Source organism: Macadamia integrifolia, unplaced genomic scaffold (assembly GCF_013358625.1).
Source record: "Macadamia integrifolia cultivar HAES 741 unplaced genomic scaffold, SCU_Mint_v3 scaffold2999, whole genome shotgun sequence".
Classification (NCBI taxonomy): Eukaryota; Viridiplantae; Streptophyta; class Magnoliopsida; order Proteales; family Proteaceae; genus Macadamia; species Macadamia integrifolia.
In genome coordinates this window covers 3,747-30,123 of record NW_024869124.1, presented here as the reverse complement: position 1 = coordinate 30,123, position 26,377 = coordinate 3,747, and the positions used below count along the sequence as shown (strand labels likewise).

At 39.6% G+C, this 26,377-nt stretch overlaps 3 protein-coding genes across 4 annotated transcripts; 1 reads left to right on the top strand and 2 right to left on the bottom strand.

Annotated features, from left to right (window-relative positions):
* The first annotated feature begins 357 nt into the window (after positions 1-357).
* On the top strand, positions 358-8,312 carry LOC122067604 (suppressor of RPS4-RLD 1-like). Of its 2 annotated transcripts, none has more exons than XM_042631437.1 (9): positions 358-715; positions 1,262-1,348; positions 1,432-1,531; positions 4,560-4,642; positions 4,810-4,848; positions 4,948-5,038; positions 7,248-7,345; positions 7,439-7,747; positions 7,830-8,312. In XM_042631437.1, exons 1-8 carry the CDS (start codon positions 387-389, stop codon positions 7,725-7,727), a joined length of 1,116 nt encoding a protein of 371 aa, XP_042487371.1. In that variant the 5' UTR covers positions 358-386; the 3' UTR covers positions 7,728-7,747; positions 7,830-8,312. The 2 variants fall into 2 exon arrangements, with proteins under 2 accessions (XP_042487371.1, XP_042487370.1); XM_042631436.1 differs by having other exon boundaries at positions 359-715; positions 4,551-4,642.
* Positions 8,313-9,597: 1,285 nt separating this feature from the next.
* Positions 9,598-26,074, bottom strand: LOC122067606. The gene is made up of 8 exons (XM_042631438.1): positions 25,341-26,074; positions 24,280-24,773; positions 23,313-24,029; positions 16,538-17,371; positions 15,690-16,408; positions 12,228-12,829; positions 10,786-11,285; positions 9,598-10,678 (listed from the first exon to the last, which is right to left on the bottom strand). Exons 1-8 carry the CDS (start codon positions 25,852-25,854, stop codon positions 9,815-9,817), a joined length of 5,244 nt encoding a protein of 1,747 aa, XP_042487372.1. The 5' UTR covers positions 25,855-26,074; the 3' UTR covers positions 9,598-9,814.
* LOC122067603 (protein ACCELERATED CELL DEATH 6-like) lies at positions 14,806-17,917 on the bottom strand. The gene is made up of 2 exons (XM_042631435.1): positions 16,538-17,917; positions 14,806-16,408 (listed from the first exon to the last, which is right to left on the bottom strand). The coding sequence occupies exons 1-2, from the start codon at positions 17,579-17,581 to the stop codon at positions 15,680-15,682; spliced, it is 1,773 nt and encodes a 590-aa protein (XP_042487369.1). The 5' UTR covers positions 17,582-17,917; the 3' UTR covers positions 14,806-15,679.
* Positions 26,075-26,377: the final 303 nt, after the last annotated feature.

Here is a 26,377-nt window from a genome sequence, read left to right as displayed (position 1 = left end):
ATTCTCCAAGGCTTGCCTTTCAAAGCAATGGGCCAACAATTATGAAGTGTATAAATGGACCAATCATCACTGCGTGTACATTCCAACTTAGTTTACCTCCATGCTACATAAAACTATTCAATATATTGGTGTTGATTCTGGTTCGCTAAGTTGAATTATAAAAGTTCTTTATGTTTCTTCTTTTGGCGAGGAAGGAGTGCTCTTCTTTTATGCGTTTCTTCTGTCCACTCTACTGCAACAAGTAACAAATATTCAGCTAGTTTCACCAAGAAGTTGCCCATGATATTCTTTATTCATGTTTGCAGTTATTATCATTTCTACTGCTTTAGTATTTGCATCTGTCCGTATCTTTGAAACTTATGATTTAGAATGTTTTCCAGCATCGTATGGCGGGATTAGCTGCTATTGAAATTGCCCAGAAGGTCTCAAAGGCTTGGCGTTCTCTGCAAGCAGAATGGAAACATTCAAGTAAGAGGGCAGCAAAAATTGGCAAAACAGTTAGGAAAAAGGAAAAGACCTATGTGCTAAGCCAGAACAGAGGGGGTGTTGGTTGTAGTACCAGTAGTTCTTCAGAAACTTCAACTTCATCTGGTATTAATGAGGACAGAGGTTTGAGCCGTTCTATGATGTCATGGCAAGATATTTATTCATTGGCTGTTAAATGGAGGCAGATATCAGAACCTTGTGATCCAGTTGTGTGGGTTAACAAGCTAAGGTAATCTTTCAGTCTTGTTGTTTCTGCTTGTATACTTGATTTTCTGGTGTTTTGTCATTATGTTGTCACTTGGTCTTGCAGTTTTTCTGTGTGGTAATCTAGACAGTTTTGTTTTGTTTTTTTTGTTTTTGTTTTTTTTTTGTTTTCTTTGTTTTTTTTGTTTTTGTTTTTTTTCGTTTTTTTTTTTTGTTTTTTTTTCTGTCATGATGTTTTATTGGCCTTTGATTTGATCCAACACCTCTCCATTAGTACCATAAAGTATTTGTACCCTGAAATTTAGATTATATTTTCCAAAGGATGTGGTCTTTGTACCTACATGTTATAATAATGCCCCAGGCTTAAGCTTTCTTCCTATTTCTTTTATTAGAAACAATCTGGCTACTAATGGCCATTTTATAAGGTACTGCATTGAAATTCGAGTTTTAATCTTGGTACTTTTTCTCCCTTATCTATCCTTAAGAATTTGGAACTCTTTAACTCTTGATGTTATCACTTCTTGGGAATTTATTTTCTTATAATGTTGTGGTGTTTCTTTCTGCAAACCAGTGAAGAGTTCAATACGGGATTTGGGTCTCACACTCCAATGGTTCTTGGGCAAGCAAAAGTCGTCCGTTACTTTCCAAATTATCAAAGGTATAATCCTTTTCTCTCTTCAGCTTATAACAATTGCTGAAAGTCTTGTGAAAAGATCCTTTATTATTTGTTAATGGCTGCAGAACAATGACCGTTGCAAAAACAGTCATCAAGGAAACCATGTATGTAAACAACAAGACTGATGATGTTGTCAATCTAGCAAAAGATGGGAGGTTAGAAAAGGTGACTTTCAGTCAATTTCCATTTGTATGTATTGGCTTTTTAATTTTCTACTTCTAGAATCGCTTAGCTTAAATGCTCAAGCTGTTTAGTAAACGCTACAACAATGTATATCATTACACACCACCACCCACACACATGCACCCCACCCTACCCAAAAAAGAAAAAATAAAATAAAATAAAATAAGAAAATCGATGAATGTGACACTAACATGTGGTGGTGCCATACCTTGATCTGGGGCGCTGGGGAAACCAACATAGGGACCAACCCGGAGGTGGAAATAGGGGCCAAACACGGACGGGCCAAGATAGATGGGCTAGAAGATTCAAGATGGGAGAAATGGGCCGATGGGCTGAGGAGATGGTTAGGTGCTTCGGGCAAAATGGCTGGCCCAATTGGGATGTTGGTGGGAACAATAGGTGGAGGAGGGAGGGGATAAGGTAGCAGGGGGCCCTTCCTAGGCACAAGAGAGGCAAAGGGGGGGGGACCCAAAGCTCGTTTTCCCTTTCTCTAACAGAAGGGGCAGCGTGGAGGGAGCAGAGCGAGGAGGGGGGGTTGGGCCCACTATGATAGAGGAGAGGGGTTGCAAATGATGGGGGGAAGTGGAGGGGCCCACCTCAGGAGCCCGATGAGACAATTGAGAAGAGGGGATAGAAAGGTCGAGAACATATTTGAAAGAGGGAGTCAGTCTCTGTGAGGTAGAGGAGGTGCAGAATGTTGGATGGAGGAATGAACTTGCAGGGGGTTTGCAGAAGAGACAGACGTATGAGGAAGACCACTCGATCAACCATGGGGAGGGAGGTTTCCGACTGAAGAAGTAACTATTGCCTCAAAGCGATGGTCAGAGGGACAGGCAACATCGTTGTAGTTGACAGAGCTCTGCATGACATAGAAGGAATTGCAACCAGCGGTAGCAACAAGAGGGACCGAAGGTCCGTTGGGGTTTCGAGCTTCTTGACTTTGACGATAGTCCGGGCAGGCATGTCATTCCGGCGACTCTTATGGTGTCTGCTTCTTCTCTAGCCATAGGTAGGGTTGCAGGAATGAAAGGGGGCGGAGGGTATAAAATAGTACCTGGGATGGAGGAGCCAGTGGTACCTTCAAGCTAATAGGAGGTATCGATCTCAGTTGTAGGGTTTGGGATCTTTGGAGCACAAACCTTTGTTTGATGGTCGAAAACCTTGCAAATGAGACACCCAGGAGGGGGCTACTCATAGTGAACCTCTTATTGGAAGGAGAAGCCTTCATCATTCACAACAGTAACTGATTTTCTTTTTCTTTTATTTTTTTTGGGTGGGGAGGGGAGTGCATCAGACGATACTTCAACACAGATCCTCACAAAGGCTAGGCTATCCATTCTATTGTTTCCCTCATCAAAGAAGAGGGGATTGCTAAGAACAGAACCTATGATAATAAGGCCCGATTCACACCAAAAATGGAGGGGGGAAGGTCTTGGCAGAGCGACCTGAGAGGTATGGAGGTGAGGTCCACCTTGTTGAAAAGTAGATATTGATCCCATTGTCTAAAGAAGATCGGGTTTTTCCCACTTTCCAAGGGCCACCTTCTAAGGCCCTTATCTTGTCATCTTCTTCAGAGAATTTGAAAAATGAAAAAGCCATTGTTGGGGAGGTAAGAGTCCAATGTCTGCATTGTTTGCTCAGAGACGATTTAACAATATTGAAAGTAGGTCTACTGCCGATGAAGTGGCCAGCCAAACAATTTTTCCATTTAGATATCTCAGATTTTTCGGACTTGCAGGTGCTGTGGTATTTTCCTTTTACTTTCACTTTTCCTATTTGGTCTTTGCATGGATCCATGTAGCCGACCCCATTTAAGCTAGGATAAGGCTGAGTTGTTTTTTGTTGTAGATTCCAACAAGCTAGTCAGACAGAGGGTAACTTTGGAGTCTCCAACCAGAGAAGGTGAGACAAAGTGAAGATCATGGCCCTCCCTTGAGGGTAAGGGTGCGATAATTTGTATTAAATTTCCCGCATCTTCGTTCGTACCGGAAAGTCTCAAGGCAAGAGTTTGTGGATGGAAAAATAACTATTGAGATATTGCCTACTCGGGCAAATGTTATTCATATGAGCCCATGCACAATTGTTTAAATATAGAGGTTTTGGTATTATGAATCCAGATACTATGGGATTGGACATAAGGCGATACATCTCCTCCTGCCTGGTGGGACAACCGGTAGTGTGATTCAAGGCATTTGGACACTCTTGGAATGCATATACCAAAAACTAGAGTAGCAAGGCCTTCCAACACTGGATTAAATAAAGGAAGCTCTTTGAAATCTGGACGCAGATGGAGCTCTGGGTCCAGACTGGTTTTCTGGTCATTAGAATATTGGCTGCTGGGAGATTAGTGGATAAAGTGACTTGAATTCTTCAGTCACACCTGATGACCCAAGTCACCTCCACTTATAGCCCTTTTAAGTTAGCCAAAACCTGAGTTGGTATGTCTGCTTAGAACTTTTGCACCTGATTTAAAACCTTGGGTGGTTTTGAAAGTCTATTGAATGGAGGGGAGCAATGTTCTGAAGCCCATTTGACTTCTCCAGTTGACTGCATGACCAACACCCAGGGATTTCTGCATTCAGTCAGTTCCCAGTTTACCTTTCCAAACGAAGCTATTCATTGGTTGTCAAGGTCAAACAGTTGCAATGGTTTGACTTCAACAGTTACACCAGTCAACCCATGATTTAGCACCTTAACAACTTGATGAACGTGTTGGGTTGGGGAGAATGTCCCACAATAAATCATTAGGGGGTCTCAAAGTTATTATGGTTGAAACTGAATAATGCCTGTGAAAGTTGATACGAGGCCATTCACATAAGTGAGATGGCCCTGCTTCATCCATATCTTCCTCTTTTATAGAGAATGTGATATTTAATTTCTACTGATGCAACACGTCACCGATTTATCAGATCAGATTTTTGCTCTTGCTAGTTGTTGTGCTCGCTAATTTGGGTTCATACTTTTACTGCTTAATGCATAACTTAGTATATACAAAATTCAGATAATGCAGGCTGAATCCTGTTCTGATCTTTACGACGTCATTGGTGAGGACTTCTGGTTAGCTACTCGGTGTGAGAGCACAGCATTTGAGGGGTAATAATCTCCCTTGAGTTAAATTGGTTTTTCTTGCTTCCTTTATCATGCAAACTGTTATATAGGAAGCCTACATTAGTTCTCTAGCAGAATTAAAAAGTATGGCATGTCTAAGAGAGCTGATATTTCTTGGTGTCATCATAATTTCTGATGGCTATGCATTGCAGGAAACTCCTTGAAGGGACAAGGATCACCCTACAAAAGATGTACTGTTCTAATTGTTGTTATTTCTGTTTGTTCTGTAATCATCATCATTTCCATTTTCTCCACAAAAATATCATATAAACACCACATGTTTCTTACAGGAATGAACAAGGATTTGATTTTGCAATTAGAACACCTTGTACTCCTTCTAGATGGGATGATTATGATGCAGAGATGGCTATGGCATGGGAAGTAAGTAACTAGAGCTCAAAACTTCAGTAAAGTGTTTTTTTTGTTTTTGTTTTTTTTTTGTTTTGTTTTTTTTTTTTTTTTTTTTTTTTTTTTTTTTTTTTTTTTTTTGTTTTTTTGTTTTTTTTGTTTTGTTTTTCTTTTTTCGCAATGCTTGAGATGTATGCCTCTTGTTGATACTTTGGATCTATGCTTATGTTGGGGATACAATGTCTTAAATTCCAGCTGTGGCAAAAGTGGGCTGATTCCGTAGGGCCGCAGGAGGGTCTTCAGTAATGTATTTGAGCTTTCTCTTGTCGTGAATGCATGCTTGCACAGCTTGTGCCCACAGAAGATAGTTTGAAACTCTGGCGAGTTTAATAGTAGTACTCTGAACTTGAACATTGTCATTGAGTGGTTTAGGATCTTTCATTAGAGAAACTAAACAGAAATATAGTACTCAATCAGACGATCCAAACAATGTATAACCACAACAAAGAGACAGCAGTAGACTAGTATGATCAAATCAGCGAGCAGCAGAAGATATTTCTCAGAATAGGCAAAGATAACCCAGATTTATGTGATTTTATGAACCCAAATTAATAACAGGTCAGATGGACCTGAAACAGGGATCAAACTAGGGGCCAATAGGAGAATAACTGCCCAAAAGCTTGTCTTAATAAGATTTCTGGATCAGTAGTAATTGTAGTAGAAGGGGTCAGCAATTTGACCCCAAAACAGAGCATCCACTGGTAGTATAGAGAAGTTAAATTAAACACAATCAAACCTGTGGTTTGGCCTCAAATCTGGATCAAGTGTACCTCATACGGAGACCCAAAATCCTCAAAAAATTCTCCACGTAGAATGGCTGGATTAAAAATAATTGCAGATCTCAGATTAATGAAGAAAACTTTCAGAAATTGGGCCGCCAGGTATCCTGGAGATCAATGCTGACTGTTGAAACGTAAGGAAATTCGTGTAGATAATGTAGTTGAAGTATACTGCATAGTTTACCTTCGTGCTATCATTAACTAGGGCAGATTCGCATCAATAGGCAGCATAGGTGCTGCAACAGGGGTAGAACTAAAGTCCTTTAGTGGACTCTCAAACCAGGAATCAATTGGAGAATGTTGACAGATCTTCAAAGCTCTGATACCATGAAACAATACCTGAAACCAGTAACCAGAGACAAGAAAGAGATGAGATGAAGGAGGGCCTGCTAGATGAGAGCAATAGAACATACAGCTGCCCCCTCCCATTGTATTCTATTTATTATTAAGGAATACAAAGTAGCTTTCCTTCTCAGAGAAGGAAATGAGTTCTAATCTGAATACAAGAGATGAAAGTGTAGTTTGTCTAGGAAACTAAAAACCAAACCAAACTATAACTAATAAGCCACTATAGGATAGAGAAACTTATCCTATCGTGGACTACAAGTGATGTATCCCCCATGGCACTAATTAACAGTGTCTGCACTGAACATATCCTTTTAATAGATGCCCTAGATTGGTGAACTCATGGCGGGGGAGTAGCACAGGCAAGGATTTGCTTGACATTATCAACCCTTCCTTTAGTGTAGCAGATTGACTTCAGCATTTGGCTAAGCTTCTCAGGCTTTGCTTTGGAGCTTCTAGAAGCGAGCTTTTACTCGTTATGGGGTTTAAAATGGGAGATACAATAATCTGTCTACTAATTATGGAATCCTTGCCACCATAAGCTCAAGAAGCCCGGAAAGCACCCTCTCATAAGCTTTATTCTAGAGGCCGAAAAGTAGAAGCCCGAGAAGCTAAGCCAAGCATGCATTTAGTGGAATTGTTCGTCTTGCTATCTGTTCTTCAGGACCCCAGCCTTCAGTCAGGGTGACTTTACATATCTAAGGAAATTCTCCAGATAACTTGCAGATTTGGGATTTTCTCTCAGGTTCCCAGATTGTCCTAGAAGCTGGAGAGGTGGAACAAGGCTTAAAGCATCCATGTGTTTGTGAAGTGTTGGCTCAATTAGTACATACCCTTCTTTTAGGCACACATTTTGGTTTACCTTGAAGGCCCAGAGATCTGTACATACTAATTGACAACCAGATTTTGGATTCTTCTTAGTAGCTTAGATCCTGCATTGATGACACCTATTATAACAGATTGTAGAGACAAACTTTACCTGTCAAGTAGTAGTTAGGAATTACTCCATGTGGTATTTTATAGACACCATAATATTGCTTTGATCTCTGTGTCTGCAGGCCGTATGCAGTGCTTATTGTGGTGAAACATATGGCTCGACTGATTTTAATATGCTTGAGAATTTGCGGGATGCAATCCTGAGGATGACCTATTACTGGTAAGTTAAAAAATATCTCAACACAGATTGCTTGTGTTCTAGACATTAATCGGTAGATGTTTATGTGAATTAAAAAATCAAACAACCTTGCAGGTACAACTTCATGCCTCTGTCGAGAGGATCTGCAGTTGTTGGATTTGTGGTTCTGCTTGGATTGTTCCTTGCTGCTAACATGGAGGTCACAGAGAGCATCCCACAAGGTTTGCAGGTGGATTGGGAAGCTATTCTGACCTCTGACCCCAATTCGTTTGTGGATTCCATAAAGCATTGGTTGTACCCATCTCTTAAAATCAAGACTTCCTGGAAAGAGTATCCAGATGTGCAGTCAGCATTTACAACAACAGGATCTGTCATTGCTGCTCTGAGCTCTTATGATTACTGAGTTGTTACATTCATGAACATGTAAGTAAGCCACAGTAGTCAGTGCTTTTTGTATATATTAGCACTTACATTTTGAGTAATGGTTTTGAATCTTACCATGCAGAACATTGGGGGAAAACATATCAATGGAAGTCCTGGACCTTTGGAACGAGGGATTGAAAGCAGGATGTGTTCTTCAGCCTTACATAAACAGGATGTTATTTGTTGTATAACATATTTATTTCTTTCTTTTTTGTAATCTTATTGTCTCTGGTTTTCTTCGAAGTATTCTTTAGTATGAAATCGGTTTGTCCCCCAAGAATACAGGAATGCCGAAATGTCCCCCAGAATAGAGGAATCCCTGGATACACTTTAAAGGTTTGTCCCCCAAGAATACAGGAATCCCGAAATGTCCCCCAGAATGGAGGAATCCCTGGATACACTAGGTTTTTAAACCAAAATCATACCCAAACCCACCTAATTTCATGCTAGGCCAGTAGACTAGCCCTGGCTTACAATTATATTGGTTTGTTTATGAGAAAAATAATAATGTAGAATCTGATTACTGATTTTTGATTAATGAATCATCAAGGAAATTACTGACCTACTTGATATTGTACCATTATAGATTGATAGTCTAAGAAAATAAAGTTACTATAGTTGAAAATTCTAGAGAACATGTATTTCTTCTTTTCCTTTATTCTTGGATCATCGGGGATCATGTGTTGTGTAGCGCAAGCAGCTCATGAGATTGTTGCTTTGCTTGCATTGTCAAAATATACTCAGGGTGTATTCTCCTGCAAGTATAATATTACAGTGGTGCAGATCCCAAGGCAAGTGGTTGGCCTACTGCTTGCCTGGATCCCCCTCCTAATGCTGTGTCTGGTGATGGTGTTTTCCTGTACCCAAACCAATCTGCATGGTTTCATCTCTGTTTCTGTGAGTTTTCGTTATGCTGCTTTCGGTTTGTGTTTCATCTCATTTTATATATTATGCATGAACTGTTGGCAAAGCTGAATTTCATGGGGCCAGAGAAAGCAATTTCTTTCACTATAAGCTTCAATGGTGTGAAGAGGATTAGAGGAAGAGAGAGCCTACTATTTTGTTCTTCAAACTTCGAAGTCTACTCTCTACCTTTATTGAAAGAGGTAGAGGGTACTTGGCTGTGAGTAATGGAGGAGGATGTTCTCCTGATTTTCTTTTTGAATCTCAGTAATGGTCAGAGATAAACTGCTTTATATGAGCCTCCAATCCTTTGGGAACTTCTGCCCCTCTTCTTCTTTTTCTTTCCCTCTTCAATAAATTCCTCTTTCAGAAAACCTATCAGCATGGATCCCAGACTGTATCGTGCTGCAGTTGAAGGTGACATATCTCTCCTTTGTGAGGTGGTGGTTGAGCATCCAATTCAAACCATACCAGAGCTACTCAACAAAATCACAACCCAAAGGAACAAGGTTCTTTCACATCGCAGTAAGATCAGGTCACAGCAAGGAATTCATAAAACATGTCATTTAGTTACTGTCCATCTATTCTTGAATTCAAATTGCAGCAAAGGAAGGCCTCTTAGAAATGCTTTGCTTTCTGGTTCAATGCGTGTGCAATGTCATTGTTACTGCAGAAGCTACTGAGGAGCTATCGAAGATGAGGTTGTTGCTGGATGAGTACCCTTTGTTGCATGATCCTGATAGGGGAGGCGCATTATGTGCAGTGCCTCAGATCTTAGAAGCTTCTCCTATGTCTGCCTACTCCGGCTCAGCTGGCAGAACAGCCTTGCATCTTATATGCATCGTATAAAGGGGAGGAAGAAAGTAGACTCAATATCCCATCCAAAACCTTATCCCAACTTAATGGGGTCGGCTACATAGAGATTCCAAATGACAACGATGTGAGGATCCACGCAAAAATATTGACTCAATATCCCAATAAGGTATACATTTTATTGGTAATATGCTCTAAGCATGTTACTGGCATATCTTGTTACATATACATTTCATTGGCTGTAGATAAAATAGTTTGATCTTTAGATACACAAAACGCAACCATAAAATAGTTATGAAGAAAGGAAAAGCTCAAAAATAAAAAGAAAATCAATCACCAATTTGTTCATGCTCATGTACCACTGGTTCTTGACCATGAAAGCAAAGCACTAGTAAGTTTGTATAAAAACTGGCTCTCATCTTCCTTAACATCCACTGATACTCTTCCGTTTCTGAAAGGTGGTCCTATGATCACATATAAAACCAAGAAAAAGCAGCAACCAACTATAGACGAGGCTACCCAGACAGCAACGGAGGCAGCTAACACTGCAATTGTGCCTGAAATGAATGCTGTTACCATTCCTACAAGGCCGACGAAAGTTAGAAACAGAGCACACAAAAGTAAAACTGCCCTGTTTATAACACGGCGCTCAATAATAATCATGAAGTGGATTGCAATGGAGGCAGCTGAGAAACAGAAAGCTAGAGAGTTTGACACCACAAATACTTGGAAAGCTGCCTTCTTTGTTAAGTTAGCCATTCCTTGATATGGACCTTTACCTTTGTACCCACCAGGCACATTGATACCAGCTGCAAAGCTTACTGTTGCTGTAAGTGTTGCCACCAACAAATGGATACTCGCTTTGTCCTTTAGACGGCGAGATACATCATCCTTTCTTGCTTCTCCAGTCTCATTTTCTTTGGATGGTAATTGCAGTATTTGAGATGCTTCAACTTTTTGCATGGCTTTCTTGGAATCCCTTGGGACTTTGATTTCCTGGGATGTCGAAGATACTATTTCCCAGCTTTGATGTGTTCCAAGCTTTTGGGATGCTAGTGTTTCATCTTCTGCTCTAGATATTATCTCCAAGCTTTGATGCGTTTCTACCTTTTGCATCGCTTTCTTTGTGTCCATTGGAGTTCCAATATGGCAAGTTTTTGTGCCACCATGTTTCTCACAATTAGCTTCAAATTGCAGTTGTATAGGCATCTGCATCTTTTCATAGAAAAAAAAGAAAGGTATTTTTATTACAGAATTAAAGAGTCAAGAATACATATGTTATATGGGTGCAACATGTAGTTACCAAAGTGATGAATCAGTACCTCATTAGCAACATGAATAGCCTCCAATTGGCGTCCGAGTACAGCGTTCCCATGAAGTTTAGGGTGATTTCTTAGACTTGCCAAAATACCTTCATTTTGGTTTTTAGATGCTAGAAGCAAAGGTGTGTATCCTCTGTTGTCCTGCAAATTGATATGATGATGAGTTTTCTCTAGAAGAAACCGAACAACCTCAAATTCTTCAGCCTCTGCAGCAATGTGAAGTGCAGCCCGGCCTTGACTATCAAGCAATTCAAAACAATCTGGGCAATGCTCGTAGTACTCCTTGATTACAGAGGCATTGCCTTTCTGAGCAGCAATAAGATGACCATACATTCCACTCTTATCAGGCTCATAAGCACTAGATTTATCAGTAGCCAGCAAAATGCAAACATAGTTGAAGAAACCAAAGTGGGAAGCATAATGTAATGGAGTCCAACCATATACATCTTTTTTCTTTATCATCTCCGGAAATGTTTCTGCCCATACGCGTACCTCGTTATCTAAAATTCAAGCCAAGAAATTTGTTAAGGCTCTATAGTTGGATGGAAAATATGGAAAGCTAAAACCAATATTTTTAAAGAAGGAAGATGTTAGGGAATTAAAGGGGGAAAGAAAGTGAAGCTTTCAAACTTAAAAAACAAATTTTATAATAATTGCAAAAGTTTCTTTTGACTTCCCTTCCATTCAATTTCTCTTGCAACCAAAAATACCCTTTAAGGAAGAGGGTGTGTTTGGTTGTAACCTTCTTACAAACAGACTATATAATGATAAAACAGTGAGCAACACCTCACATGCATTCTTTTGACATTTTTGCCCATCACTTTCCTCTACCTACATCATGATGAGTGTAGATCGACTCCACGATTGACCACGCATGTAAGGGAGATGGAAAGGGAGGGGCGGCAAGGGGCAAGGAGGTGAGTTGGTCGGGCCTACCCGGGCTTGAATACTTTCAAGCCTTGCAAGGTGAACACCCATTTAGCTAAACATGTTTAGCTTCGGTGGGCATGGTACGATTTATAATCGGGTCAGTTGATCTCGGAATATAACCAGGCTGCCATAAATGAGCCTTAACTAGGCTTTAGCCGGGCTACAAACTTGTTTAACTCTAAACGGGGTTTGAACAGGTTCTAAACATGCCTTCCCAATGCCGATGCAAGAGTCAGAGAACTGAAGTTTATTCCACTGAAAGTGCGGTTATGCCTCAAACATATTCTAAAAACCAACCATTAATTCACCATCACAATCACATAAGACGCCCGATCATTGATGAATCTCTTATTCATCTTGAAATTTGGAAAACCCCCTAGTTGATCCATTAATGTTAGTGAGTGTTATCAAGAGTTGTTGTCCTTTGATTAAAGATAAAACAAAAAATCACAAAATTCATGAAAGAAGTAAAGGGGATTAGGGGATTAGAGGCCTAAAGCCTTTGAACATACCTAAGCTATTAGCGAATATCGCTCGATGCAAAGTCGTTCTGCCAGACAAGTCAGAATAAACAGACAAAGGAGACGCTTCTAAGATATGAGGCACAGCGCGAAGTGGGCCTCCCCTATCAAGATCGTACTCATCGATCATCTTCTTCATCTTCGTCAGCTCCTTAGTAGCTTTCCCACTGATCACATTGACATTGCTTAAGCATTGAACCAGAAAGTAAATCATTTCTAAGATGCCTTCCTTTGCTGCAATGTGAACTGGGGTGTCACCATTGGAGTTTGGCTGAGCTAAAATTGATGGACACTGGCGAATTACATGTGTTATGAATTCCTTGTGACTTGATCTTACTGCAATGTGAAGAACATTGTTCTTTTGGGTTGTGATGTTATGAAGGAGTAGCAGCTCTGGTTTGACTCGACTCGGACACTTCGCAATCACCTCACGAAGGAGAGATATGTCCCCTTCAACTGCGGCATGATACAGTCTGGGATCCATACTGATGGGCTTCCTGAAAAAGAGGAATTTTTTGAGGGAAGGAAGAAGAAGAGGGTAACAGTCCCAAAGCATAGGAGTAGGCTCAAACAAAGAAGTTAATCTCTGATCACTAAATATACGAACAGAAAATTAGAAATCACCCTCCTCCATTGCTCACAGTCAAGTAGTTACCAGATAAGGTCAAGAAAGAGACTTGAAATTTAGGAAGTATTGGAAGTCTTTGGGCATTGATAGTGATATTATAGCTTAGTTGGCTTGCGAGTTTCCCCTGCAATTTCTGTTTTCTAACCTCTCTTTCCTCTTAGAAGCACACCGCCTCACACGTCGAGGAGACCACTTCATCTTCGCAATGCTGCATTTAAACTTTCTTATCCACCCCCATACCCCGTTGTTCCCCACCAATTTAATGCAGTGATTAGCACAACCCTACTATTTCCACATCTACCATTTCCTGGAAGTTATGTTGCTTCTTGAAACACTTCTTCTCTCCATTTGTGTTTGTCACACGATCACTGTTTTTTTGACTTTGTGGAGCTTCGACAATACTACGGAGATCTTAAAGTCTCCATATAAGGGCCCCCCACCAGCACGAGGTTTGTTTTCCATATAAGGGTCCATACACAAATCTTATCTGTTTCTTGACTTGTGGAGCTTTGATGATGAAATTTTATTTTTTTTCCATCATGGCTTATGTGTGTCTTTCTCCTCAAATTCAAAATTTTACAGACTTTTTCTTTTCTTTGCTTTTCTATTCATTTCCTGATAACCAAACTAAGCCTTACTGATTATATTCCTTCTCAATTTATTGGCGAAGTCTCCCTTGCCTCCTAGTCTTGTCCCTGTTGAGGACACCCTCTCTATACTGTGAACAGCAGCTTTCCCATTTTGGCTCCCCACTAAGTACTTCGCTTTCGTGTTTGAAGCATCAATGATTCAATCTTACCCAAAATCAGCAAGCATTGTATTCCCAAACAAAGCCAATTGAATAGACCATATCAACCAAGGAAGTAGAGGTAAACAACCAAATGCTTTGATGAAAAAAAGAATAGAGCTAAAGGAAGTACAAATGTTAAAGCTCTTGTCTTTGATCATGATGAAAGGCAAAAGTCCTTACATTTGAGGTTAACCATTGAACACTTGCATTCTCTGAGTAATGGTTTTGAATCTAACTGTGCAGAACAATGGGTTAACCATTGAGCAAATAGTAACCTCCATGTTGGCTAAATTAGCACATATACCCCCCTTATAGGCACCCATTTTAATTTACCTTGATGGCCAGTGATCTGTACATACTAATCCACAACCAGGCATTAGATCCCTTTTAGTAGCTTAGATCCTATATTGATGACAACTACTTTAACAGATTGTAGAGGCAAACTTTCCCTATCAAGTAGCAGTTTAGGAATTACTCCATGTGGTATCTCAAAGACACCATTATATTGCTTTGACCTCTGTGTCTGCAGGCCATCTGCAGTGCTAATTGTGGAACCACTGATTTTAATATGCTCGAGAATTTACAGGATGCAATCCTGAGGATGATTTTTTACTGATAAGATAAAAAAAAAAAACACAGATTGCTTGTGTTCTAGACATTAATTGGTAGATGTTTATGTGAATGAAAAAATCAAACAACCTTGCAGGTACAACTTCATGCCTCTATCAAGAGGATCTGCAGTTGTTGGATTTGTGGTTCTGCTTGGATTGTTCCTTGCTGCCAACATGGAGGTCAGAGAGAGAATCCCACAAGGTTTTAAGGTGGATTTTGAGAAGCTGTTAGAACAAGCACCAAAGAAAATGATGAAAAAAAACAGATTCGCACAAGACCAGAGATTGAACAAGGTGCACACACCGATGTGGTGTGCTATGTCCTCAGGCGAAGAAAAAGATAATAAGAAAAAAATACAATGGAGATCTCTCAAGAACACCCAAACTTGTGGCAAGAAACTCTCAACCAGAAACCTTAAAATCGAAAACCCAAATCTCACAATGCTTGCTCAACAAGATGATAGTACATATATATAATCTTCCAAGTCAGGTCGATCCTTAAAAAAAATAATAATAATAAATAAATAAATAAATAAAGGGTCCCTCACCAAATTTTGTTGGAGCGGATCAATCTTCAAAACGGGTCAAGAATTCGAGACAAACATAATAGAAGTCTTTTTGACTCTGTCCCAACTTGTTTTTGGATTCCATAAAGCATTGGTTGTACCCTTCTCTTAAAATCAAGACTTCCTGGAAAGAGTATCCAGATGTACTGTCAGCATTTACAACAACAGGATCAGTCATTGCTGCTCTGAGCTCTTATGATGACTCAGTTGTTACATTCATGAAGGTGTAAGTCAGCCACATTAGTGAATGCTTTATGTTTATTATTAGCACTTACATTCTCTGAGTAATGGCTTTGAATCTAACTGTGCAAAACATTGGGGGAAAACATGAGGTTAACCGTTGTTGAAGTGGATCAATGAAAGTCCTGGACCTTTGAACGAGGGATTGAGAGCAGGATTTGTTCTTCAGTCTTACATAAGCAGGATATTGATATCTGTTGTATAACATATTTGTATCTTTCTTTTATGTAATCCTATTCTCACTGGGTTTTTTTTTTCCCAAGTATTCTTTTGCATTAAACTGGATGTAGTCATCTGTTGTACTCAACAAGTTACCCAAGACTGAAACTGTTTTCTGTTCAATGCATTAAACTTGGTACCATTAGCAAATAGTAAAATTTTTAAGATTTGCATAGTTTACAAATCATATCATATAAAAGGTAGGAAGGAAGTAGACTCAGTATCCCAATAAGGTATATATTTTATTGAAAGTATCACTACCATATCCTGCTACATATATATTTCATTGGATATGGATAAATAGCTTGATATTTAGATACATAAGAAAGGAAGAGCACAAAATTGAGAAGTAAAACAATCCCCAGTTTATTCATGCTCATATACCCTCGTCATTTTGACCCTCGAAGCAAAACATGAGTAAGTTTGTATAGAAACTGGCTTTCATCTTCCTTGTCATGAAGTTCATTGATGTTTTCTGATACAGATGGATCTTTCTCTTGCCCATCTCCTGCTCGCTGAAGTTTGTTGACATCCACAGACACTCTTCTGTTTCTGAAAGGTGGTCCTATGATCACATATAAAACCAAGAAAAAGCAGCAACCAATTATAGAAAAGGTTACCCAGACAGCAACGGAGGCAGCTAACACTGCAATCATGCCTGAAATGAATGCTGTTACCATTCCTACAAGGCCGACGAAAGTTAGAAACAGAGCACACAAAAGTAAAACTGCCCTGTTTATAACACGACGCTCAATAATAATCATGAAGTGGATTGCAATGGAGGCAGCTGAGAAACAGAAAGCTAGAGAGTTTGAGACCACGAATACTTGGAAAACTGGTTTCTTTGTTAAGTTAGCCATTCCTTGATATGGACCATCACCTTTGTACCCACCAGGCATGTTGATACCAGCTGCAAAGCTTACTGTGGCTATAAGTGTTGCCACCAACAAATGGATACTCGCTTTGTCCTTTAGGCGACGAGATATGTCATCCTTTCTTGCTTCTCCGGCCTCATTTCCTTTGGATTGTAATTGCCATATTTGAGATGCTCCAACCTTTTGCTTTGCTTTCTTGGAATTCTGTGGGACTTTGATTTCCAGGGATGTTGCTGTTTCATCCTATTTCACAGAGAAAATTTGAAGAGATTGATTCAAAGAAGTTATATAATGCAATATTCAATACAGAGATAGAAAAGAATTTTCAACTTACTCACATTTAAAATACTTTTGGGTGTGTAGAATGCTTACCTCATTAGCAACAAGAAAAGCCTCCACTTGGCGTTCAAATATGCCGCTCCCAATCCCATGAATTTTAGGGTGATTTCTTAGACTTTCCAAAATACTTTGATTTTGGCTTTTAGATGCTAGAAGAAAAGGTGTGTATCCTCTATCGTCCTGCAAATTGATATGATGATGTGTTTTCTGTAGGAGAAAGTAAACAACCTCATTGGATTCTCCAGACTCCGCAGAAATGTGAAGTGCAGCCCGGCCTTGACTATCAAGCAATTCAAAACAATCTGGACAATGCTCGTAGAACTCCCTGATTACAGAGTCATGGCCTTCATGAGCAGCAATGAGATGGCCATACATTCCACTCTTGTTAGGCTCATAAGCACAAGATTTATCAATACCCAGCAAAATGCGAACAGAGTGGGAGAAACCAAAGTAAGAAGCGTAATGCAATGGAGTCCAACCAAATGCATCTTTTTTCTTTATCATCTCAGGAAATGTTTCTGCCCATACACATATATCTAAACCATTATTGGCAATAATTGCTTGATGCAAAGTGGTTCTGGCAGCCGAGCCGGAGTAGACAGACAAAGGAGAAGCTTGTAAGATATGAGGCACAGTGCGAATTGGGCCTTTGAATTTTGTTTGGAAATAGTGAAATTCGGCTTCCGGTCCCCTTTCAACATCATAAGAGAAAGGGTCTTCATCTACCAACAACTTCATCTTCAACAGCTCCTCGGTAGCTTTTGCACCAACATTGACATTGCATAAGCATATAACCATAAAGTAAAGCATTCGTAAGAGGCCTTCCTTTGCTGCAATATGAAGTGGAGTCTCACCATTGGAGTTTGTCTGCGCCAAAATAGATGGACACTGCCCAATTACATGACTTACGAATTTCCAGTGACTCGATCTTACTGCGATGTGAAGAACATTATTCTTTTGGGCTGTGATGTTTTGGAGTAGTAGCTCTGGTATGTGTTCAATCGGTTGCTCAACAACCACCTCATGAAGGAGAGATATGTCCCCTTCAACTGCGGCACGATACAGTCTGGGATCCATGCTAGCTCACAGGTTTCCTCTGCTTCTTCTTATCAAATCTCTATCCTCCTTTTTTTCTGAAGAAAGGGGATTTTATTGAGGAAGGAAAGAAGAGGGAGGGCAAAAGAACCAAAGACTTGAAATTGTCTTGAAGACCGACTCAAAATTCAATAGATTCATGCATCATTGATGCTAGAAACTTCCAAGCAATGCTTTCTTTAGAACTTGGAGTAGTCCCTTGGCTTATGCTTCTTCCCTGTTTACTGCATCTCCAAAGTCCAAATATCTCCACACAAAGTTACTCTGAAACACTAGCACTCCATGATATTGGTATTACAGTAGAGTGAGAAACTTGAAACTTTTGAAAGTATGGGTTGTCTTTGAATTTTAAGTGCTCTGCTGCTTTTATCCACAAAGGAACCCAAACTAGCGAAGCAGAGGCCTTGTAAATATGTACTGTCTTTGGCTGAGGACAAGGTTAAAAGAAAAGGGGATCTTAATTCTCCCTTATGGTGGACTTTGCTTTTATTAAGAGGTTGATGGCCTCTTGAGATTGGCAACAAGATTAGCCCTTCAGCAACCCATTGACCTGCTCTGTACTCATGCCAGCCAAATAGTAGTGAGATGTAAATGGTTTAACCAACTTAGAAAAATTATCATCTCTTGTTTAATTATGAAATGATCCTTGTTATCAAGTGGATGCCATGGTAAAGAGAGGCGAAAATGAGTAGAAACATAATCATACAAGCCCATATATGTTGTAGAAATTTGATCCATCACCTTGTTTCCATTTTCTAGATCAAACAATGACTTGCTCCCTCACGGTAGATTACTGACAAGAAGCGGTTTGGGAATTCTCGCATGAAGAAGGCTTGAGCGATCTATATGGTATGTCACGTAAACAGCCAGTACCTTATTACAATCTTTCATTATAAGTCTGTGGCTGATTTGTAGTGATGAATCGGGTTGGCAGCCGACACTTATTATAATTAGTCATAACTCTTCAATCTCTTTGCATGGATCCTCGCGTTTGTCCTTACTTGGAATCTTCATGTAGCCAACCACATTCAGTTGGGATAAGGTTTTGGATGTTGTTGTCTCTCCACCTAATACTAATAGCTTAAGCTTTTGGGCTATGCATAATCTAGTTATGAGAACCAATTTTGCCAAAGTTTATTGCCACCAATAAGCGGCCACAAGTGAGGGAGAGTGTTTGGGAACAATCCCACATTGACTATGTTTGGGACTTGGGTGAGCCTCTAAACCTAGTAGCTAAACTTTTGGAATGGAAAACTCTAAGTAGTTACCCAATACTGAAATAGTTTCTGATACAGTTTTTTATTCATAGGACTCCCTAATTATAGAGTCATGGCCTTTATGAGCAGCAATAAGATGGCCATACATTCCACTCAGGCGTTTTGTAAAGACCCCACGCGTTATTGTAAAGACACAGCCTAATGGAGGGATATCATATCTTATAGATTTACATCATGTCTTAATCAATCTGAATAATTAAGTAAGCCCATAATTTTAACACTACTCCTCAATAAACCAAACTAGACCGTTACCCGGGTTGTATTCAGATGGAGACCCCACGCGTTATTGTTAAGACACACAACCTAAGAGAGGATATCATATCTTATAGGTTTACACAAGGGGTGTCAATCGGTTGGGTCGGGCCAGTCTCGATCAGGCCTAATCGGGCTTGGCCAATTCCTAGGGCTGCACTGTGAACGCCCATTTAGCTAAATGGACTTAACTAGTGCGGGCATGATACGGTTGATAATCTAGTCGGTCGGTCTCGGGTTTTAATCGGGTTGCCATAAACGGGCCTTAATTGGGCCTTAACCGGGTTATGGATCTATTTAACTGTAAACGGGCTTTAAACGAGTCCTTTTTAATGTGCTTGGGTTAGCAAAGAAATATCTCATAGTTAAAATGGATTAAGCCAAAAATGGAAGCAGCTAAGTTACTAAGGCACTCGGTCTTTAACCCATCAGAACTCAAATCAATTAAACTATGCCTACATAACCCAAGTTGAGCAAGTTTAAATCAATCAAACTATACTTGAAAAAGATGAATGTTCAGATAATAATCACTACCATTTCAACTATACATATCATATAGCCTTAGCACTAAATACAAATAGTATTAAAAACAATTTAAAAAATATAAGTAGTGTTAAAGGGGTCGGGCTTATAAATGTGTCGGGCTAGGTGGTTGCACCGTGTACTACCTCAAGCCTGACATGTTTAGTAATCGGGCCAGTCTAGGTCGGCCATAAACGTGTCGGGCTCGATCGGGCCTACCGGTGTGGCCTTGGAATTGACACCCCTAGTTTACACCATGTCTCAATCAATCCGAATAACTAATTAAGCCCATAATTTTAACACCACCCCTCAATAAACCAAACTAGGCTTCAACTCAAGTTGTAGTGAACCCCTAGCATCTTCAATCCAGGTAGCAACCAAATTTTTTTTCCTTCCCAACCACCATTCCACATGAATTTAATATATGTAATAAATTAATCTACTGATATTTTTATAATTTTCTTCTACCAAAAAAAAGATATTTATATAATATTCTCACTCTGAACTCACTTTCAAGGGATCCGTAGTTGCTTTGATAGAATAAAGACTAGCTAGTAGCAAGCTAGGGGTGAAAGTTTGGCCCTGATAACCCAAACCTGCCCTAGCCCGCCGAGGGCTTGAGCCAAGTTTTTTGACCCTAAGGGTGGGATAGGGTTGAAAACCCCCAATCCTTGGTCAAGGTTGGGTCGGGCTTAGGTTGAAGCCTCAACCCAGTTGAATTTTGATCCTGAATTTTTATGTTAGAATTTAAGGCTCCTATTAGTATTTTAGTTTTCTAAATGGTAAAAATAAATCAATCAATATTAATCCAATCATTATAGAAGAGAAGACGGGCTCAACCCAATCTGTCCCTGATAGAGTCAATTAGGGCTGGGTTAGGCCTGAATATGAACCCAGCCCAACCCGGCCCTATTTCACCCCTATAGCAAGCTATCGTGGTGACCAATATAAGATTAAAACAATATATCGGAGTGAAAGGCAGAGACTCATCTCTATTGGGTCCAAGCAATCTAGCCATGTCTCCTTCCAAAGACGGAGGCAAGCGAAGCTAAAGAGTTTTAACAAGGTACGCACGTTCCTTATTCTCTCTCGACTCTGTGCGCTGTGATTTGGATGCTTACAAAACCCGAATCCCAATTTTATTTTTTCCTGTATGCTTACAATTTATTGGATATGAATATCTTAATCTTTGAGAATTGGGATGTGATTCTATAGATTCGATTATGGTTTATGCAAGCTATTGGATTGCCACCATTTCCCATTTTTTCTCATCCTGATAGAAGTTCGGAGTGCCCAATTTCCAAGATTTCCCAAATGCAATTTATTCACAACTCAAATTTTTAATAATATTTATGAGAGAAAGGGTGAGAATGAGGTGAAGAGAATAAAAAAAGATAAACAAAGTTTAGAAAAGATCAAGATGAAACTGGAAAAGGGAGAGGGAAGGTAGGAGAGGATGAGATTTTGAATACTAGAAAGATTTGTTTTTAATGGATAGGTAGGACCAAAGGAGAGCGGAACTCATGAGCTAGAAATATGTTACCTCATTTTGATCGTCTTCACATAATTCTTCTAGCCTGCAAAGTTTGCTGCTTCTTAAATTGACTAGATTGCAGAATTTAAATTAGTTGAAAAAAGTAAGGAAAATAGGGGGATGGTGACACAAGAATATCCAGAGTATACCAAAGTAAGCTCTAGAACCAATTTGCGTAGCAGGACCTCTATGTCTTAATGAAATGTCTCTTGCAAGAAAGTTATCAAAAAAATGCAGGCAATACCAGAGGAAAAGCCATAGCTGCTGCTTTTTAAGTCTTATGACACAGTTCTACAATTAGGAAAACTAAATAGAACCCCCATTTACAGGAGTCCATATTCTACCTAGAGTTCATAATTTGACTGTTAATTGCATGAGTAGAAATCTCACCTTTTCATGACCTCGTCCATGTATTTGAAAAACCAGGGATACCAGTCCCCAAATGAACTTACCAAAAAAAAAAAAAATCCGAAAATGAATGTTCAGTAGGATTCTTACAATTTTTTTTTTTTGGAGTGGGTGTGGGGGAGGGCTACTAATTTCCAAGTGGGGCAGCAAGAACTCATGATTAGATCCTGATTCATTGCCTACTATATAGCTAGACTTGTTTATGCTGAAAAAGATTCTCAAGGTGTGATGATGATTGCAAATGAATTATTGTTTGAGATGATATGACAAAATTGTTCAAAATCAGCATAAGAACACTCTTGTTGGAAGTGTATCCGTCAAATCGGCGTAGAAATTGTTTAAATCTATTGATTTGCATAATATAATTGGTGGTGGTTGTCCTTAGTATTAGCCTAAAATTTGTTTACAATTAGGGACAGAAATGAGGATTTTGTTCATATGGTTTGTTCTCTTAGGAATGGAGATTCTAGGTATATATTATATATATATATATATATAGATGAGAGTGTTGAATGGATTACTTTCAATTGTATAGGGAACAAGTGAATGTTAAGTGCTCTGCTGCTTTTATCCGCAAAAGGGACCCAAACCAGTCAAGCAGAGGCCTGGTAAATATGTACTTTATTTGGCTGAGGACAAGGTTAAAAGAAAAAGGGGATCTTAATTATCTCTTATGGTGGACTTTGCTTTTATTGAAAGGTCGGTGGCCTCTTGAGATTGCCAACACCATTAGCCCTTGAACACCCATTGACCTGCTCTATACTCATGCCGGCCAAATACTAGTGAGATAAGAATGGTTTAGCTCATACACTTTTTTTTTTTTTGGGGGGTTGTGGGGGGATAATCTTGGTGAATTTTTTTTTAATTGTTCATCATAATATGGCATTTGAGAAATCAGCAACTTATAAAAATGATCATCTCTTGTTTAATTTTCAAGTGATCCTTGTTAACAAGTGGATGGAAACGAGAGGCGAAAATGAATAGAAATATAATCATAGAAGCCCATATATGTTATAGAAATTTGATCCATCACCTTGTTTTCATTTTCTAGAATCAAACATGACTTGCTCCCTCACAGTAGGGCAGTGACAAGAAGCAGTTTTGGGAATAGTCTCACACGAACAAGTTTTGAAATTTTGGATGACCATATATGGATGGGTCTCTCTACCTAATAGCTTAAGCTTTTAAGTTTGATAAGTCGTCACGGTATAAGAGTCACCACAACTATACATTGATATTACATGTATATTTATGACGTAGTTATGAGGCTCACACATGCCATGTTTATTGCCACCAAAAAGGAGCCACAAGTGAGGGAGGGTGTTTGGGAATAATCTCACATTGATTAAGCTGGGGACTTCTGATAAAATCATATAACAGGTGAGCCCTCTCAACCTAGTAGCTTAAACTTTTGGGATGTATAACTCATGAAGTTACCCAAGACTGAAACTGTTTCCTGTTCAATGCATTAAACTTAGTATTATTGAACAACAAACTTTAAGGTGCATCAACTCAACGTCTCAATGAGGTTTATATTTTATTGAAAATATGCATCTAAACATATTACTGGCATATCCTACTACATATACATTTCGTTGGCTATAGACAATATAGCTTGATCTTTAGATACACAAAATGCAACCTTAAAATAGTCATGAAGAAAGGAAGAGCTCAAAAATAAAAAGGAAAGCAATCCCCAATTTATTCAGGCTCAGCATACACCCCAGAGTTGGCGTTTGCGAAATTTGGTGTTTGCGAAAGTTGGTGTTTGTGAAATCAAAGCCCCGATAAGTTCGAATAGAAATGGGCGGCAAAACGAGCTGCTTACATCTTCCTTGACATGAACTTCATTTATGTTTAATAATACAAATGGGTCTTTCTCTTTCCCGTTTCCTGCTTGCTGAAGTTTGTTCACATCAACTGACGCTGTTCTGTTTCTGAAAGGTGGTCCTATGATCAAATAGAAAACCAAGAAAAGGCAGCAACCAACAATAGAAGAGGCTACCCAGAGAGTGACAGAGGCAGCTAACACTGCAATCATGGCTGAAATGAATGCTGTTACCATTCCTATAAGGCCCACGGAAGTTAAAAACAGAGCACACAAAAGCAAAACAGCACGGTTGATAACACGACGCTCAATAATGATCATGAAGTGGATTGCAACAGAGGCAGCTGAGAAACAGAAAGCTAAAGAATTTGACACCACGAATACTTGGAAAGCTGCCTTGTTTGTTAAGCTAGCCATTCCTTGATATGGACCATCACCTTTGTACCCACCAGGCATGTTGATACCAGCTGCAAAGCTTACTGTGGCTATAAGTGTTGCCACCAACAAATGGATATTTGCTTTGTCCTTCAGGCGACGAGATACATCATCCTTTCTTGCTTCTCCAGCCTCATTTTCTTTGGATGGTAATTGCAGTATTTGAGCTTTTCCCTGAAGTTATATCAACATAATTATGTATTTGAATTTGAATATAGTCGTCTAATAATAATAGTATGATTTTTGAACATTAGTCAAGTTTATTCATTCTGTTTTAACATTAACCAACATCTCTATTGCATGCAGTTACCATTTTCACTTTTCAATGAACCATAACTCTTCACTTGCTCCTGCAGTGAAGGAACCAAATACTCACATATGCCAGTGGAAACCATTTAAATTATTGGGAGAGTAGAATGTGTACCTCATTAGCAACATGTAAAGCCTCCAATTGGTGTCCAAGTTTGTCGCTTCCATTAACTTTAGGGTGATTTCTTAATCTTGTCAAAATATGTTCATTTTGGTTTTCATATGCCAGAAGCAAAGGTGTGTATCCGCTGTTGTCTTGCATATTGATTTGATGATGAGTTTTCTCCAGAAGAAACATAACAACCTCATATTTTCCAATCTCTGCAGCAATGTGAAGTGCCGCCCGGCCACGACTCTCAAGCAATTCAAAACAATCTGGACAATGCTCGTAGAACTCCCTAATTACAGCGACATGGCCTTTATGAGTAGCAATAAGATGGCCATACATTCCACTATTGTCAGGCTCATAAGCACAAGATTTATCAGTAACCAGCAAACTGCGAACAGAGTGGGAGAAACCAAGGTGGGAAGCGTAATGCAATGGAGTCCAACCAAATTCATCCTTTTCCTTTATCATCTCTGGAAATGTTTCTGCCCATATACATGAATCTAAAATTCAAGCCAAGAAAAAATTGTCAAGGTCATTCTATCGTTAGATGGAAAATGTGGTAAAATACAAGCAATATTTTGAAACCCTTTTATCCTGCTAGTCGTTCTCTTAGCCGTTTCATCCTTCATAATAATCACCATCATCAACACTATTCTTTTGCTGGTTTGCATTTTAAAAATAGAGTCTGGGTCTATATCACATTTTGAAATTTCAATTCTTCTGTTCTTTTGTTCCTCTAGAACATGATCTAGACCCAGAATCTATTCTAAGAATGTTACTCTGGTGTTTTACCTTCTGAGTTAATTCTCCCGATAATTTCTCACTGCCACACCTTAGGCTGCATGTCTGAAGGCTCCAAGCCCTTGGACCTGCACTACACCATGTAGCGCTCTTCAGAGGACCCCAATGCGTCACTTCCCTATTCCCCCCCCCCCAATTGATCTCTCTCTAGAGCCTACATTGAACTTCTTTGAGAATTGAATGGACGGAAAAAAAAAATTTTGAAAAATAAAGAATTTCATGAAAGAAGCAAAAGGGGAGTGGAGGCCTAAAGCCATTGAAGATACCTGGACTATTAGCGATTATTGCTCGATGCAAAGTCGTTCTGCGAGCCAAGTCAGAGTAGACAGACAAAGGAGAAGCTTCTAAGATATGAGGCACAGCGCGAAGTGGGCCTCCCCTTTCAAGATCATACTCATCAACCATCTTCTTCATCTTCCTCAGCTCCGTAGTAGCTTTCCCACTGATCACATTGACATTGCTTAAGCATTGAACCAAAAAGTAAAGCATTTCTAAGATGCCTTGCTTTGCTGCAATGTGAAGTGGAGTCTCACCATTGGAGTTTGGCTCTGCCAAAATAGATGGACACTGCTCAATTACATGTTTTACGAATTCCTTGTTGTGAGTACTTGATCTTACTGCGATGTGAAGAACGTTGTTCTTTTGGGTTGTAATGTTGTGAAGGAGTAGCTCTGGATGCTCTGCAACCACCTCACCAAGGAGAGAGATGTCTCCTTCAACTGCGGCACGATACAGTCTGGGATCCATGCTAGTGTTGGTGAGATGGCCATCCGGCCTCATCACGGAACCACAGTAACGGTCACTCCGTTACAGAAGGAGTAATTTCAAGAGTAATGGCAGGGCAATTCCACTGATCGAAAAAGATCCGTTGAATTCCGTTATTCAACGGATCTTTGGAGCCCTAAAATTCCTAGAAACGTTCTCTGTCTTCTTCATCCTCTGTTCTTGAAACCCCCATACACTGGTATCAGAGGCGGCACGGTTTTCGTCTCAGGCAAGCTGCGGCGATTACAACACTCTCAACTACCTAATTTTCTGAGGATCAAGTTGCCTGCCGATGGCTGAACTTGACGTTTCTTCCTCTCACCCATCTTGATAAGAGCCGTGAGAGCAGTAAGCACCAATCACTGCTGATCTTACACAGCCGAGCATTCTGACACCGCCAACCCTATTGTTGAGAAGTTTTCAAAGGAATCGCCTCTGTTGCAGGCCCTACAACTCCTTTTAATTTTATATATTACTAGTTGCTACCGACAGGTAAGTGCAACTCCCCCATTTCAAGATATTGGGCCTTTTTTTTTTT